The 15380-nt window shown below is 46.0% G+C and overlaps 2 protein-coding genes across 2 annotated transcripts in view; one reads left to right on the top strand and one right to left on the bottom strand.

The window, feature by feature from the left end:
* The window catches only part of LOC147756854 (uncharacterized), an 89194-nt gene extending 76209 nt beyond the window's left edge, over positions 1–12985 (top strand). Inside the window, exon 5 of the transcript XR_015324018.1 lies at positions 12848–12985. The gene's annotated coding sequence lies outside the window, so the exon portion shown is untranslated. The remainder of the gene's footprint in view (positions 1–12847) is intronic.
* Positions 11245–15380, bottom strand: part of LOC111247716 (uncharacterized) — an 87787-nt gene continuing 83651 nt past the window's right edge. Inside the window, exon 4 of the mRNA XM_022798981.2 lies at positions 11245–15311. Coding sequence (XP_022654716.1) covers positions 14359–15311 — 953 coding nt within the window. The 3' untranslated portion in view covers positions 11245–14358. The remainder of the gene's footprint in view (positions 15312–15380) is intronic.

Here is a 15380-nt window from a genome sequence, read left to right as displayed (position 1 = left end):
AGGTGTGTGAACGACGGGGTGACTGGAGGTCCTCATCGAGCACCAGTAACTCACCGCCCAAGGGCAGGCTGTGGAAAGTAGACGATTGACGCCACCCAAAAGCCCGCCACTGCTACTGCGATTAGTATTAGACGCTGCGTTCCGCGACGAAAGGGGCAAAAAGGCAGTTACTTAGCGAAAGGCTGACGACGGCAAGCCGGAGCTTGCTCGTGCTGCTGCTACTGCCGCTTCTATCGCAGCTGCTGATGTCGTTGAAAACGCTGCAGTGAGTGCAATGTTCGGAAGCGAAAGCGCCTGGTAGCAAGGCAAGAGGCTGCACACTTGCTGCCGCTGGCTGACTAAGCAATGCCGGGCCTGCTGAAAAGCTCGTTGCTGTTACCGATGATAAGCTCGACGGATACGGGGACTGGGGCCAGCTGGCACGAATACGATCACAGCAGACACAAACGAAGCAGGCACGAAAGCGCATCCGCTTCCGCACATACAATGTCGATGTGTGCTTTCTGCCAGCAGCGCTAGCAAGCGTCCGTTGTAGTATACACTCCATGTGTGTGCTCTATCGTAACTGTGAGCAACGTGCTGGTAGCAACATGGTGAGTGTCTCTGTGTGCGTCGAACTGGTGTTGTGTACACTGGCACAGCAACGGTGCTGATATGGTACTGTGCTCCTTACCGAGACAACGCACCAGTTTGTCGACAAGGTCCCCCGCCTCTAGCCGCCCTGGAGCTGCCCCTTGTGCGTGTCGGCCTGATTCACGTGCAGCACGGCACATAAGCAAAGCAGGCAAACCGGCAGAGAGAGAGAGTGTGTGTGAGAGAGTGTGAGGAAGATCCAGCAGTTTTGTCTCTTCCCCTAATGCCCCCATTTGACTCGATGAGCCTTCGGGGTCTATACTGTAGACACTGCGGGCATGCGACTCTTAGCTGCGAATCGTTGCTTCGACAGGAAGAAGGGGCCTGCCTTTGTTTCTGGCGCTCGTCCATTCTACAAGTTCTGCCCCGTTCCCCAAGCTCCCTCAACCTTCCTTCTTTCCCATTTCCCATTTACGGCTCCCTACCGAAGTATCCCTAAAGCGTCACGACATAGCGCCAGGACATTTTGGAATAGCTTGCTCCTGCCGCACGCAACCCGCTACTTGCTGAGCTAAATCGCGAGCTCGCTCGACTTAGTCAGCGTGGCATGGCTTTTGGGAGTTCGTCGGGTCCGAAGTCCGCAATGCCTCGCGGGAGCAGGCGAATGTAGCGGCGGAGGCGGTGCATAGTGCTAAAAAGCCGGAAGCGGTCCGCCATTTTTCATCGGGAGCGCCAGCGACCCAAAGCTATTGGCTGGGTGAGTCGGCTCTAGCGGCTGCGCCAGCGGCGGCTGCTCGTGAACCGGGGACCGTGACCACCCCATGTCCATTCCTTTTGCATGTCCAGTTTCCTCTTCATTCCTTCTTGCCTGGTCTGTCGGCCGAAGACGCCGATGCTGGCAGCGGCCAACAAGAGCTACCACAGTTGTGTGGTGGCGCCAGCAGCCGCCTTCGCAGCGTTATGCATCTCTACATACGATGACTGTAAGGACAATACCTTCCTCGCGCAGACGCCTGTCTTGTGCGTTTGGCTGAACTCTAACAGCAGGAACTAGTGGTTCAGTTCCCTGCTGGTCTGCAAAGACAGGGATGTCCTGGGGTCTGCGACCATTGGGCCCAGCGCTACAATATATATAGATATTGATAATAACAATAATGGAAAGAAGAAAACGCTGCGTCCGATCACTCTAGTGATATATCGGTAGTCCTGACAAATGGGTGTTTAAGGTTATGCAATGAAAAAACCGAAGAAAAATTGACAGAAATTTGATTACGTAGCCCGTAATAGGGATACATCAAAAAGTATAAGTAATGTTTTAGCATTGCTTACACTATTAGGTAATACATATAATAATATAACAGCATCCCTATACTTCTCTGAACTAAAACACAAAATATATTCTGTAAGAGTATTTAAAATTTTTTAAACGAATAGACGTATAAATCATAGATATTATCCAGCTTTTCACTCATATTTATACAACTTTATACAAATTTTACTGATGCATGTAGTACCACACAAAACAATTCAACCTAGTAGTATTTTGCGATAGGAGCAACAGTTTGCTGTAGTAGTCTACTTAAGAAACCTAGGTGACTCACAGGAAGAGATTCCGACAGAGGCCAACGCAAAGATGGCCCGCAAAGGGCAAAGGCAACGAAGGGTAGAGTTGGCAAGTACATGATGGGCACCGTCATGGCGAGAAGATTGATTAATCACAAGCATCGCAGTGTGCCCGGTCCAAGAACCTATTGGGCGGCAGAAACATGCCCTTCTCGGTGCTACACAGAAGCTGTTTCAGCGGAGTCTTTGACAGACATAGGCACCGGTCGCGGTTTTCACGCGGTAAGGCATCTGTTCTGCCTTATTTTCATCCACAGACTCTTCACCTTTTGACGGAGACCGATGAAACAAGAAGTCAGTGTAGGGGAAAAGCAGCAAGGTTGCAGCATCCACGACCGTACCTACACATAGTGGGATCCCTATCAGTCGGCCATAATGCTGTACGACGTGTATGACTGCATACCGCTAACACTATGTGGGACTGGGCGTAGAGCTTTATGTAGTAGCAGTTGTTGTTGTCGTCGTTGTTATTGCTGTGTTCTGCTGTCCTGTGCGTGGACGAGGGTACGGACAGGGAACAAACAAGGGGTGGACGAGTCGAGTGAACCGCTCCCGACGATGAAATAGAGCATAACTTATGTAGTCCAGGCAGCAGAAGTATGGTGGGACGCTAGAGTATCTACAGAAAGTAAACGTTTCGAGGGAGGGCGGGGGGATAAAGCAATGAAAAAGGGTAACGAAGAAGGCAAATACAAAGAAGTAGGAGTGAAAGAGCGACAAGGCAATGCTGCCTGCATTCAAATCACACACATACATAGAGACACGCACTCAAGCCACAAATCGCAGCGCTACGGCCCCCAGTATTAGCATAAGATTGCCGTTACAGTTAGAAGGAACTTGTACGTTCCTGTTGCTGTACCATTTCTCTTTCTTCGTGTCGCTGGTTCCGTATTGTGCGTCCTCACTGGCTCCTCTACCTGCTCGTGTTACGATGGCTTAACTAAGTCTGCCACCTTGATGTCTGCCGGTGTGGCCGCCGTTTCTGTCACCTTTCTCATCAGTGGCCTGATGGAATCGGGGGCCAACATGCCAGTGTAGCGACGTCTGCTGTTGCCTCCATTGCCAGTCATTCGGCAGGAGGCCGCAATGCAAAACGATAGCAGCGGCAGCAGCAACAAGGCTCGTGGTTGCTAAACTTAGATGAAAAAAGGAAGAGCATTACCAAATAAAATAAGACGAGTCCGTCAGACGGTAGCTGCGCTATTTTCTGCGCTCTGGTACCAAGGAGGCCCACCATTAAATCTCGTGCCTCCCAACCAGACCTGAAGTAAATGCAAGACCTCGGGGAAGCTGCTAGGTCCTTCATCAGCTTGTCATTCACGAGGTGAAAACGATGTGACTTGCCACGGAAGCCTAGAGAAGGAGGCAGTAAGCAAGTGTTGATTGGCGGCTAATGGTTCTGCCACCGATTTTCATCGTCATCGCCACAGAGCAGCAGAAGCAGCACAGTGGGACTAAACGGACGGCCTCCCCCTTGGTAACCTCCCTCTGTGGCTTTCACCATCTTTACTCGTAACCTTCTCCCTTCTTCTTTGTCGTATACGAACTCGGTAGACAGATCAGGAGGAAAAAAATACAAGAAGAAATCAATATATGCTCTCTCAAAAGTAAATGCAGTAACCATTTATCGAGTATAGATGGAACCGTGCAGTTTAACATTACATAATACAACTGCGTAATATGCGCTTATAAGGAATCAAGTCTATGGTACCTTTTAATTAATTACATTGTACTAACTGGTTTATATAGAATCATGACGAGATTCCAAACGATATTTTCTAGTGAACAGTATATTTAGTACGACGTTGTATTTGGTAAGGTGGGCATCGCTAATGCCATTTGCTATCCATTTACCATTTACGCGTATCTTAACAAGCATATATTGAGTATATGCATCCAATCATGACTCAAAGCTTCAAAGTCTTCTACGCTGTTCGGCTGAGATCCCTCAGGCGCAAATTCTCAGGCATGGCCCTACGAAAGGTTCACGAAATCGCTGCTATAGCAGGAGACGAAACAGGCCTAAAAGATTTCGTATCAGGATAAATTACCTTGTCTCAGCTTAACTCCGTAGCGTAATTACGTTGACCTCAACAATTACCTACCGTAAACAGGGACGCATTAGCGAATGAGAGGTGCTTCGAGGAACGCAGGCATCCCTGTCCTGTCGTCCAGTAACATCCTTTCCACTTCTGCCATTGAGGACGGTGCGAGCTTAACAGCACGCTACTACAGATCTTCTATATGTCTAGTGCCTGTCTTGCGCATCTGATGAGCTGATGCACTTTCTTGCTGTTTTTCTTTAGCCCCTTCTCTTTGTCCATTTCTCTCCTTTTCTGTATCTATCCTCTTATTTTCTTTCTCTAACGCGTCTATTTCTTTTCGCTTCCGTTGCCAGGCCTTCTTCGCACCCCCTTCTGAGCACTCGTCAGCGTCTTGATCTCTAGGCGCAACCGCGACCATAGGACACATACGCTGATGGTTGCATCAACTCGCCTGTATTTCTCACCATTCGCTTAGGTGGCATGTCCTCGTAGCAGGCATCTACACAGCCGCTCGCTTCCCACAAATACCGTTAGAGCCTTTTCGGGACTAAACGGACTTACCGAAGGCCAGCCATCACTTTCTGCTAGCTATCGAGACGACTAGGTCCGTTTTATATTGCAGAAGTGTCGATTGCGACAGGCTAGACTAGCAACATGGGCAGGAGGGAAAAGTAGCAGAACACTAAGATGCTGCACTATCCGCGTTGCGGGTTCTGAATCGTTTATGACCTGTTGTTGTTGCTGTTTTTGCCATTACCACTGTTACTGGGTTACTTGATGTCCACTTTTGCCAAGCCATGCTTGTCATTAGCATGGCTCGTGAAAGCCCACCCACTAAAGACATTGCATCGTAGATCCCCATACGAAATACGGGGGCTATGAAGTAGAAAAGGGTACGTGGAGGGAAAAAGAGAGAGAAATGTTCGGCTTGTCTTGTTTGAGCAAATCTGCAAGTATAAAACAGAAGTCATAGTGGGCACTTATCACGGCTGTTTGCCGTACTGCTGGGCGTTCTTGTGCCTAAGGACCTTCTGCCAATCACATCAAATGACTCGAGATTCGTGAGTGTTGAATGCCGTAAGTGTCGATCGAATTAAGCTCTTCCATTTAGCAGGATAAGGAATGGACTGTACGGTGAAGACACGCATGCGTATATCAAAATATGTGAAGTGACGCTACTTTATTGTTATCTAAAGCAGACTATCTTTATTACTAATAACATGACAGAATGAAAGTGGTAAGAAACTGAAGATCGTATCGGAACGATTAGTACCATAGACACTTACTTTTTGATGATCAGTTTTAGTTGAGTTAGTACGCGATAACAAAACTTATATACACACAGTACCATGGAAGTTAAACAGCGGCCCCCTTTTTTTAGTCCCGGCAAATGGAGTGAAAGCTATGTTGACTAGTTAGAAACGAAGGTAACAAACTCGTTTGAATTGAGATCGGCAGGTATCAAGGGATAGTTCCTTTATACAAAAGAAAGCTTGCTTCAAAGTACTACTAAACAAATTGTGAATATTTATCAAGTGTTTTTTTAGACCCATAAAATAGAATTTTTATAATCACACGTAAAAAAACTCTAGGATCGTTCGAAATATAATTCGTCTTGTAATGCGTAGTTGTCGTATTTCTCTCTTTTCAACAACTTCTCTAATCAGCGAAACATTCTACTTATGGAAGTAACTATCGATATTGAGTAGAATAGTATTAGTTACAAGTTAATGCCTCATACAATAAAGAAACACGCATACTTACCAGCGTCGAAACTTTACGTATGTCCGCATTTTTTTATTATCCAAAAGCGCAAGTTCCAAGATACAACGCTATATTCACATGTAACTAAGCTAATCTCGTAATAAACGTTAACTTAAACTAAGTTTTTATCGACAGTTAGTGTAATTTTTCACGCGGAAGTATTTGAAGCAAATGATTTTTGCTAAGAGCATAGCATTTGCTTCTGGCAATCCTTATCATCAAACGTTTAGTAATTCTGAAGCGCATATCATGCCATGTCAGAAACATCACGCTGCACCATTTCTAAGATTTCAACACATTTAGCGGTATCGGCTAAATAAATACGAAAAACGGGGTAGGTCAAGACGTTTTCCTGTCACAGTATTAGTACGTCATATTTTATTCTTTAAAATAGACTCACATCAAACATCTTCTGTAAAAGTCATACAATTGGATTTTATCCTCTCACCGTTTTTTGGCCGTCGTGTCAGGATGTTCGAATAGGTGGGGAGGCTGTAGCTAGCGTCTTATATAAAACAGGTCTACCTTAAATTATCCCGTGGTAAGTGGTATGTATAATATAAGACAATGATTGCCGTTTCTTGTATGGGAACCTACTGAATTGTTACCGATTTTGCAATTCTAGACCGTATGATTAGAGAGTGTCTTACACCAGCCGGTCGAATACATCATCCATTACAAACCCATTAGAAACGAAGATGATATTGGTAACTAGTCACAAATGCCGATACTAACTGCCACAACGTCTCTGAAACTCTTCACACCTATTTTTAACTGCTTCCCATTGTGTGTCTAGCGCCAATTTTTAAAGCCACTTAGTGCCATATACGAAAAAACGAATAATTGAATGCTTTCGTCCCTTTTCCTTCCCGTCGTTACCTTCATTGTTCATTTACATTGGACTTCAATGGTCACCATCTGCAACCGGTCCAACACTGCTGTACAGTAGATCGACAGAACAGAGTACCGACAACGCTTCAACGATGGCGCGAGTGTATAGTCGCAATCGGTCGGTTAGTCAGGGAGAAATGGCAAACAGACGCACCAGCGACTAATCAGAAAGTTAGCACAACGACGAGTGTGATTTGTGTGGCGCGGGGATCTCTCTCCCTGTTCCTCGCTATACTAAGCTAAGACTATTTCAGATCACTCCGAACTGCTGCACTTTGCTCAAACCATTTGGCAGAAGGACAGATACAACGACATGTCTCAGATATATACAGCGGTAAGAGGTAGTAACAGGGGCTGAAAGCGGCGGTTCGAGTCCCTGTAGTAGTGACGCCAACAGCATTGGACATGGTGTGTGGCGATGGTGGTAAAGTAGCAGGAGTACACAGCGAAAGCAGGAGTTCACAAGTAGCCGACGGTCACCGGGCCTCCGAGTCCGTTTAGTACTTGTCCCTCTTCTTCTTCCCACATCCCCTCGAATTCCTCCATCAGCCGGTGTCGTTAGTTGTGATGCTGCCCATTCGCATTTTTCAGCCCCCACGCTTTACCATATCCATCCGCACAGAGGGAGTGACGGCCAGAACGAAGGTTAGCACAAGTACTTTTAGCACTACTAGTGCCAATACCGCACTAGCAGCAACAGCAGCAGCAGCAGCAGCAGGAGCAGGCTTTGCAAACAACGGTCCCATCCTGTTTCCCCTATACTCGCTGAACTCCGCACACAGACATTGCCGGCGCGAATCTTTTCGCCTGGTTACAGAGGCAGTAGTACCATCTCTAAAAATCTCCAGTCACCATCTTCGGTGTGATGTCTGTCCACCTTACGTTTCGAGAACAGCACTGGCGTAGTAGCTGAAGCTGCAGCATGTTGTTAACTGCTGCATTTTAAAGGTGAGGCGCTCTTCTGCGGCGGCGAGATACCGTCTACGACTGGAAGACAGAGAGAGACGAAAAAACTAGAGAGAGAAGGGAAAAGGGGGCATTTGAGCAGCGGAATAGCGACGAGGAAAATGCGCGACGAACAAATGGGAACTGGCCCGGATTTGCCCAGCGACACGGCTGTGTTGGGTTACGTGACACTGTGTAGCGTCAGCTGCTCTGTCCCTTTTTGCTCCACTTGTGTCGATTACTGTATATTTGTTCGTGTGTGTGTATCGAGCAAGTTAACTGTTCTAGGGTCCCGTGCCAGCTACCCGTTCATGTGTACCGGAGCGCCGTGCGCACAGGATTCACCTTCTGTCTCAGTGCGGCCAGTTAGCTAGCCAGCTGCCAGCTCTTGTCGCCTTCTTCTTTTGCGTAGCCGTGGTCCCAGAGTCCCTGGGTCCCCATCGCAGGCATAGCTCCCATATCCCTCCTACATAGGATAGCGTAAAATCGTCCTCAGCTATCCCATCTTACGCTATCGGCTGGTTCCCGTAAGATGGCCGGCCATCTGCGCAATGACGCGACTCAAGGAGAACAGAGAGGAGCAGGAAGACAGAGGAGAAGAAGAAGAATCGTTGTCTCCCTGAGCCTGTTCTCTTTATAATGCTTACATACACACACACACACACACACGCACACACACACACACACACACATACATACATTCATGCCAGAGTATCTTTTTTTCTCAGAGCTCCTTTCTGCCTTTCTTTTCATCCTGCCTCAGCTCTTCGCTCTGTATCGGTCTGGCCATTCCAGGCCACCTCTGTCCAGTGACTCTGCGACTTACATGCACGGGACTGCTCATCGTCCTCCGGCTGCGTCTCTTCTCACCGTTTGCTTTGACGCCGGTCCCAACACGATGGCGAAAACGACGACTGATAGCCAGCGACAAGGAGAAATGGCGGCTTCGACGCTAGGACGGACTGAGAAGGCTCACAGGAGGTAGATGGAGAAAGACACCAAATGACAGTGAGCCTGTAATGCTTGCGACTGTTCGACGAGGCAGTTCTCTCAGACGGTTGGGGTTCTAGGACGACGAGTGAACGAGTAGCGAATAGTTCGGCCCGACATGAAGCGGCCACTGTCGGGACGATACACTAAAAAACCTTTTGCTGACCTCGTGCCTCGTCCTCCTCCCTTTCCTCCTTGGTCGCCTTCGTACAGAGGCGGCAAAAAGCCGGCTCTCTGCTAGAAACTTCGGACGACCCCACTGGCGTCGTAGAGAAGAAACAGTGCGAGCTACCAGTCATCTCATGGAAACGGTACTACAGATACATGCATGTGTATACTTGCATGCCACGGCGTTCTTGTTAGCCAATTCGTCGGTTTGTATCCTATTCAAATATATGCCGAGTCTTTGAGCTGTCACTTCAAGCAGCGCCCTGGCCAAATATGATTGTTTAACGCTCTGCTCTTAAAGGGATCAAAAGCGTGCTTTTTCTACTGCTGCTGCTGCTGCTGCTGCTGCCGCTACTGCCACAACTACGGCTGTTTTTCTAGTGAGCGTGAGTTTCGAATTGGCTGGATGGAGCCCTATGAACGAGTTCGGCTCTTCCCACTCTAATCTTATAGGTATGTGGTACATATGATAGTACATTTGTTTGTCTATCAATCTACGGCTAATTGTAACTGCACAAAATACAGGATCGATAAGGCCCCTCTTTTTTACAAGGACAATGTAAAATTTAGAGCGTTTTTGAATACATAATACTGAGACAGGAAGAAGCGCTTTACATGTTTGTTCACATTCTGTTATCAGGAAATAGCTTTCGAGAATGGTTATAAGAAGAAACAGATTTTACTCCTCCTAGTAGCTGCTACGGCCTACCTTGTAATAGTCGTTGATACTAATTAAAATGCTAGCTTACGCAAACGGAACCAAAGCTAACATCGTAGAAAGACTTGCCTCGTTCATGTAGTAATATACAGATCGAGAGAGTTGGATATTGAGCTAGCAAAGTACTTTTCGCTCCTGGGCATCTTGCGCAGCTAAATGGCAACAGGCCCAATTTATACGAACCTGCCATATTGCAGGATCATGCAAATAAATTGACAAACACAACGCATTATCAACACAACTACTTAACAACGTTAAGTTCCCTTATTGACCCAATTTGAATATTAAGCAGTTGATTTCATAAAGTGTAACTACGAGTCGTAAAATGGATGGCGTTAATAAACGTGTACCCTTCGTTAATTAGCAGGTCATCCAGTAGCAGAAAAACGATAGGCTTTCGCTTAATTCGACTTTGTATAACAGTAGATCGGCTGGCTGCTTCCACTTACCTGCTGACCACGCCGCAAGCCTCATATACCTATTTTAAGGTGACCTCTATAACAGATTTCTTAAACTAAACACAAAAATTATTGTGACGCCATACGCTGATATGTGCCTATATAAACTTATATTCCTAAATCTGCAAGAGGATCTTGGAAGACGATGCAGCATTGGCCTTCTTCAACCGCTCGCACTCTTCCATCAATCGTATCATTACAATTCAGGCTCGGTCTAGTACTAATTAAACTTAACATTTATTCGGTTCACCGTTAACCTTAACCGATTTCCACTTGCCATTACACATTGGTCGGCAACGTTACGTCGCATAGTGACGCCCACTTCTATATAAATAAACATCCGCCAGTAGAGCCCTACTTCTTACAGCCTTCTTGTATCGTTGTCTTGCTTACTGCATTACACTAGTACTGCAGCGAATCCTTCGTTCGTTGTCTAGCCTATTTTCCGTTTAACCCGCTACCACCCCTTCCTTCGGGACATACTTTCACAAACAACTCAAAGATCCCTTCAGCCAAGAGACTCTTACATATCCTTCAGTCTTGGTTAATGGCCCATGACCCCCCCGCCCATCTCAGTCAGCTCGTGTCTCTCTGTGACGCCGCTACTGCCGTTGCTGTGGTAGTCGATCTGTTTATATGTCTGTTCATTTGTCCCTTAAGAATCATGCGGCTGCGCAAAGGCATTATAGTGGTAAGTAAGGGGGTCCGCCAGGCCGCCTGCTCCAACCCCGTATTGCGCCTACTCGACCAGTGAGTGTTTCGTAGCCATCAACCACCTCAATTCCGGTGGTGCTGTTACTAGCCACGCCAGTGAAAACCACTCGCAAACAGACTCACGCTTTATCCCCCATAACAGTAATAGTAGCAACAGGAACAGCTGCTGGAACTACACGAGCAACAACAACAACAGCACAACAATACCGGCCCTAAGCACAACAACGGCCGTCTGTAACCAAACGGTGGAAATAGCAACAACAACAACAACAAAATGGTTAACTTGAGGAATAAGGGGAAACCGATTGGAGGCAGGTTCTAAAAACACAATCGAGGCTGAAATAATGAAACTCTATTGGACTTCTTGTTAGAGCATCGGTAGCCCATTTTATTTATTTATTTATTTATTGTATTTAACTCCTGTTTTTTTACCTTTTCGCGGGTACATCATGTTTCAATTACTTTTTCCTCTCTGGCTCCCGTTTTATATTGCTATCGCTCATACAGCCTATTCAATATCTCCAATTGTTTTCGATCGCCGTTATCAATCAGCGTAATTATGTTCCATGTCGTTGCGTGTCGCCAACACTTCCCATCGCCATCCATGTATATATTTCCACTGTCTGTCGTCCGTGTATTTGTGGTATTAGTTATGTCTTTGTCGTCGGCTGTTGACGTCTTTACATCTGTACGTATTCTGTATTTTATGTAGGTTGTCTGTTGCTTTGCGATTCTGTCACGTTCTGCTAACGGCTCCAGCGGCTCGTAACTCGAATGATTTGAAGACCAACTTTTGTTATATTTGAAGACGCGCTCTCCTCAAGTAATATGTCAAGTAGTGGTATTTATAATTCTTTTTATTATCACCTGCTGTTGTCGCATATTTCACGCATACGCACAAACAGAGACCCACACGTTATTCACACGAGAGGGTGTATCTCCTTAGTAGGTTCAGCATCACTATCGGATTTCTATTATCTCATTACTTTTATTATTTAGCGACCGGAAAATTGTATGCCGGGACCAATACAGTCCGATACGAGTGCAACCGACTAACCCAAGCCTGTCTTATCTGACAGTCATTAGACATAATAGTCAATTCATGCATAATAATGAATCATCATTAATAATAGTTATTATTGTCAGCTTCACCACTATAGCAATAATAATTACTAGGACATATTTACATGTTACAGAGAAGGGTTGTTGTGCCAACAGCGGTGGACATAGAGCGCCTCCGATTTTTCGATGAACCGTTGCATTGATTATGGGACTGTTTTCGAATTTGTGACGTCACCTTTTTTCTTTTAAATTTGGCGCGCGCTATGTTATCATCTGCTTCTGACAGGAAAGGTTTGATTTGCCGCCACGCGGAATGTTCAAAAACATCATCTTATTTATATTGAATAGTGTCGTTTCTATTAATATTCGAGAGATTAATTCGTAACTTTACTCATTTTTAGTACCCACGATGTTCTCGCTCATGCCTATTTTGTTACTTCTAGTTTCGTCCCGTTTGCTTTCAACCTTTACTCTATTTAGTCGGAGTCTTTTTTGCATTTTTTCATTCACTTTCTCATAACATGTTTTTTTCCAATTGACGCCTTGCGTGCACCAATGTATGCATTATACTCACGATAGCCATAAAGTTATACAGTAATAATAATCATAATAAATTATTATTATTATTATTTACTATATTCTGTCATCATACCTTCCGTAAGGTTATTACATCATTCAGCATCAAGTAGACAACATCGATGAACTGTTTGCCTTTCGACAGCGGCGATTTGCTTTAGTGGCCGTTCCCCGTTGTTGCCGGTATGATAGTGATTGTTTTAACGTAATAATACTTAGATCTAGTGTATATAGTTGTTATTGTAAACTAAATGCACCATTAGTTTTTTCAGTACTTTATCATCAGCTCATTTTCGTAATGCTGCTTTTGCTGGTTACAGAGATGGTCAGAAGGGTCCCTCACCGCCGAGAACGGTCATGTGTTCGCGATATCGCGCTCGTTTCGATCCGATAGTTCCTAGAGGCGGGGAATTCGCTGACGGTGGTCACGATCGGTGGAGGGAGGCTTGACAATAGCCAAGGGCAAAACTGTTTGTGGCCTTTTACCCAGTCCATCGCCCATTACTAAACCGCGACAATATTCACGACGAAAATACCTCATATATGTTGCAATTGTTTTTTTTTTCACATCTTCGCATCCAGTCTCTTCCTACACACACACACACACACACACACACACACACACACACACACACACACACACACACACACACACACACACACACACACACGCACGCACGCACGCAAGCACGCGCGCGCGCGCGCGCTCGCTCATAGACCCTATCGTCGGGTCGACAGTAGGACACGGCCAACCAAAGTAACAAGGAATTGGCGCGTCTCAAGCACGCTCCCATTTTAATGTATCATCACCGACTAATAAGATGCAACCAATTATATTATTCGTCAGTCCTTTAATTAATTAAAATCGCATTTATATATATATATATATATATATGTTTGTATTATGTATATGATATTTATATTTATGTATATCTTATTTATATAGATAAGCGTGCATACGTCGTTGTACACACGTCCGCACACCATCGCACACAGACTCGACCACTGGAATCAAGATAAACGACTACTTGTTATGTACGCATATAATAATAGCAATAAAATAATAGCAGGAGTACATTATACGCCTACGGATTTCGTTGTCGTTCTCTATTTTCGTTTTGCGTCATCTCTCACGTCGGCCACGTTATATACAGCGACTAAACACAGTAATTGATGACGGACTGGGTAGAAGTTGTGGAACGGGTAGAAGCGACATTCAGTAAACAAAAAGAAGACGCTAATTGGCTTGACGACATTCTTCACCAGATGACCTACACCTCTGTACCAGACACATGTCAATAATATCGCAATAATAATAATAGTAATAAGGATCTGAATATTCACAGAATGTCAACAATTATATTATAGAGCGGATGTAGATTTCTTTTTGGCGGGGACACAGCTAGGTGCCCGGCCGGCCGAAGGCCACATGTCACTACATGGATTTGGACTTACAGAGTTGGTTCATTTACAGGATCTCCTCCTGTCCACTCAACGCCTTTTGTCATTTTTTCTCCTATTGTTTTCAACGCAGATCGTAGGACGATGCGGCGCCGTTAGCTACACATGTTAATGCTTTCCATAGTTCTTTTTGGTTCCTTAGAGCGATCCACATTTGTTGCGCGACCCATCACATGGGCAAGTAATGCATACTTCGGCAAGCAATCTGAAGATAGAACATTTGACGTAAGACGGACTTTTAGCGGTTACGATCTCTCTGCTGTCCTTTTTTCCGTTCGATCCAGCACTATGTGAGCTGTCAGCCAAGTGTTGAAAAGCAAGCAAACCAGTCGAAGCGGTTAACTTCAGCCGCGTTGAGGTAAGTGACAATCTAGCCAAGTTGGTAATATTCAGCACTTCCAAACTGTCCTTGACCGGCGCCATTCGACCACTCGTTAGCCAAGCCTTCTTGATAGCATTGGCTCTGTGGGGTACCCGGAGTACTGCACGCGCTCATCGAGCCGGTGCTCCCGTTATTATAATACATATTAAAGTTCATATCTCCATCTCTAGTTCCGTTCTGCTGTTGGCTTCCTCCGCCAACTCCACCACCATGTTGATGACCATCAGAAAAGCCGTTGAAGTGCTGACTGGCTGTATCGCCACTCGAATGATACTGTGATTCGTAACATGGGTACTGACTTTGCTGTTGTTGTTGTTGTTGTTGTTGTTTGTGTACGAGCGACGAGTAATCGTGTCGATCGTAGTACTGCTGATCCCCGGACAGGTCGTCAGAGCCATAGCTCGTGTATCCTTGCGTGTATTGGTTACCTGGTCCTGAGTAACCCCCCTGGTAATCAAAGCGTTGATCCCCATACCCGTCAAAGTACTGAGGCATTCGTGCGCTAACCATATTCGGGCTGGCCTGTCCGCCTGCTGCTGCGGGGTACTGTGATCCGCAGTTAGGTGAGTTCGACTGGGGTGCAGCGGCGTGGTGGTAGAACATATGGTTTGACTTGTACGTGACGCTAGGGTAGCACGCTGTGCCTCCCGAAGGACGCGTTCCGTAGTATTGTTGCTGCTGCTGCTGCTGCTGCTGCTGTTGTTGTGACTGTTGACACTGTTGCTGGGCCGTTTGTTGTTGTTGTTGCTGGGCCTTCTGCTGATACAGCGGTGTAGGACTGGAGTGCATGGGAGAGCCCATCTGAGGAAACGGACCTCGTTGACCAGCTCCAGGGGGTGACGGTGTGGTTTGTTGACCTCCAGGGTACGCCAGCGATGGATCAGGCTTGATTGCCCGATCAAGTAAAATAGGTGTTCCGGTTGGTGTCGGCGTTTTGTCACCTGCAAATACGGAGGAGACAACAGAACTAAATTAATCTGATTCATCTGAAGTAAAAGCTTTTCCTCCAT

Source organism: Varroa destructor, unplaced genomic scaffold, assembly GCF_002443255.2.
Source record: "Varroa destructor unplaced genomic scaffold, Vdes_3.0 BEIS01000003.1, whole genome shotgun sequence".
Classification (NCBI taxonomy): domain Eukaryota; kingdom Metazoa; phylum Arthropoda; class Arachnida; order Mesostigmata; family Varroidae; genus Varroa; species Varroa destructor.
Note: the sequence above shows the minus strand (reverse complement) of the source record. Positions and strands in the feature narration are given on the sequence as shown.